The following is a 1875-nucleotide window of genomic DNA, read 5'->3' as shown; positions in this document are numbered from 1 at the left end:
CCTACAATACATAAAAAATATGACCCTAACATAAATGATAAAGTTTTACCTAAATTAAACAATTGTTAAAAATTATCTCTTAATTTGAGGAAATATATCCTAACAAATAATATAAAATTAATTTACTAATTAGTGAGAGTAGTCATTTGGTGCAATCATGACTTCTAAACTAAACTTTTATTATATAATATTTGATATGATATAGATAGATTAATGTACCATAGGGGAATTTAGGTGCAGCCGTGCAGGTCGTGTATTGCAAATTTTTAATTTGCACCTGTGACGTTTACTTAGGTCAATTTTGTTTTGTTGCACTGAAGAGTTTGTTGTAGGCTGTTTTTTGTTTTTTGTTTTACTTTTTATTTTTTATGGAATTTTGTTGTAGGTTTTTTTTTTTTTTTTGATGGAATTTTGTTGTAGGTTGTTATCTTTCTGTATTTGTCTCATTTTAATTGAAGTTACTCGCTCATCAAATAACATATACTGGATTTCTGCAAATTCCAAATGAGGCAGAGACTTCAGTGTGAGTAGTAATTTAGAAAGTCATGTTATTCATGACTCATGACATGAGCATGAAATACATTTGAGTGGTTCACTAATACGATAGAATGCTCTACCTCCTGAACGGGACAGGGATTATCTACAATCAAACTCCAGGCTGAGCAAATCTATAGTGGTCCATTGTTGTATCGTAAAAGAAGAAAGAAGCTATTTGTAACATTTCATCTGTTGACCATAGTCAAAGGCCTCAGTCCCAAGTCTCCTACAAAGTATAGCATATTTGATTTAAAAAAAAAAAAAAAGCAAACAAACAAAAAAAGTACAGCATATTTAGCCCAATTTCTATGTTTGCCAAATATAAGAGCCACTTGGCTTAGTGGTATTTCCCAATTTTCTTCAAATCAGGCTCCAATTCACCTGGGCTATGTTTTAAGGACCCAAAAAACAAAAACAAAAACAAAAAAAAAGGGGAAAACAAAAATCTAAAACTCTTCTGGGATGCTCCCAAGCACCGGAACAGTAGTAGGGGACACAATACTAATTTGATTTGTTGGTATTTGCACAAGCTCAAGTGCTACATCCTTGAAATCAAGGACCCCTCCATCTTTGCATTTGGACAACATTCGAGCCGCTTCTTGCTTCGTCATCCTGACTTTAACTCTCATCACCTCCTTTTTCTCAACAGTAGTACTGCTACCACAGCCAGCTCCTCTCACGAAATCCTTACCATCATCTTCTTTTGGAAGCAATGGTACTTTTGAATATGGAAAATGATCTTTACCACTCTTCTCTGCACACTTCTTTCTTGATGCCTTCTTGTCTAACTCATCTCTGTATATGGGTTTTGAATCAGTAGTGGGGTTTCTAGGTACTAGTGGTTTATGAAATGAAAATATGTCGCAAGCAAAGGAGTTCCACATATTTAGAGATAGTGAAAAAGAGAGAGAGGTGTTGGTGTGTATTGTGTATAAGAGGAATGGAGGTAGAGGTAGTGATATGGTGTATGGAGCATGAACAATGTGAATTTGTAGAGGGTAGTGAGAGATAGGGAAGATAGTGACAAGAGCATTGAGTGTTATCTGGGCACAACACAACACAACACAACACACAGCAAATAGCGTGAGTGAACCTGGGCGTCAAGTGTAAGGTATAGAAAAAGTCTTCAAATCAAAGAAACTATTCACCACACAAGCTGTAGTCTATAGTGGACCGGTTGACCGTCAAAGTGGAGCCCTTAATTTAATTATTGATTTTGGGTAATAAGGGATTAGAGGGAAATTGCTTGAGTAGTACTTTATTTTTTGATTCATTTTTGTTCTTTTCTTGGGGATGAAAATTGTAAGATGGAGGTGGGGCCTATGTCTGAAAGCAAAA

At 35.3% G+C, this 1875-nt stretch overlaps 1 protein-coding gene across 1 annotated transcript; it reads right to left on the bottom strand.

The window, feature by feature from the left end:
- Positions 1-692: 692 nt before the first annotated feature.
- LOC126713317 (uncharacterized) lies at positions 693-1608 on the bottom strand. Its single transcript, XM_050413050.1, has one exon. It carries the CDS (start codon positions 1419-1421, stop codon positions 984-986), a length of 438 nt encoding a protein of 145 aa, XP_050269007.1. The 5' UTR covers positions 1422-1608; the 3' UTR covers positions 693-983.
- Between the last annotated feature and the right edge of the window lie 267 nt (positions 1609-1875).

The sequence above is a fragment of the Quercus robur genome, chromosome 2 (assembly GCF_932294415.1).
Source record: "Quercus robur chromosome 2, dhQueRobu3.1, whole genome shotgun sequence".
NCBI classification, from domain to species: domain Eukaryota; kingdom Viridiplantae; phylum Streptophyta; class Magnoliopsida; order Fagales; family Fagaceae; genus Quercus; species Quercus robur.
Note: the sequence above shows the minus strand (reverse complement) of the source record. Positions and strands in the feature narration are given on the sequence as shown.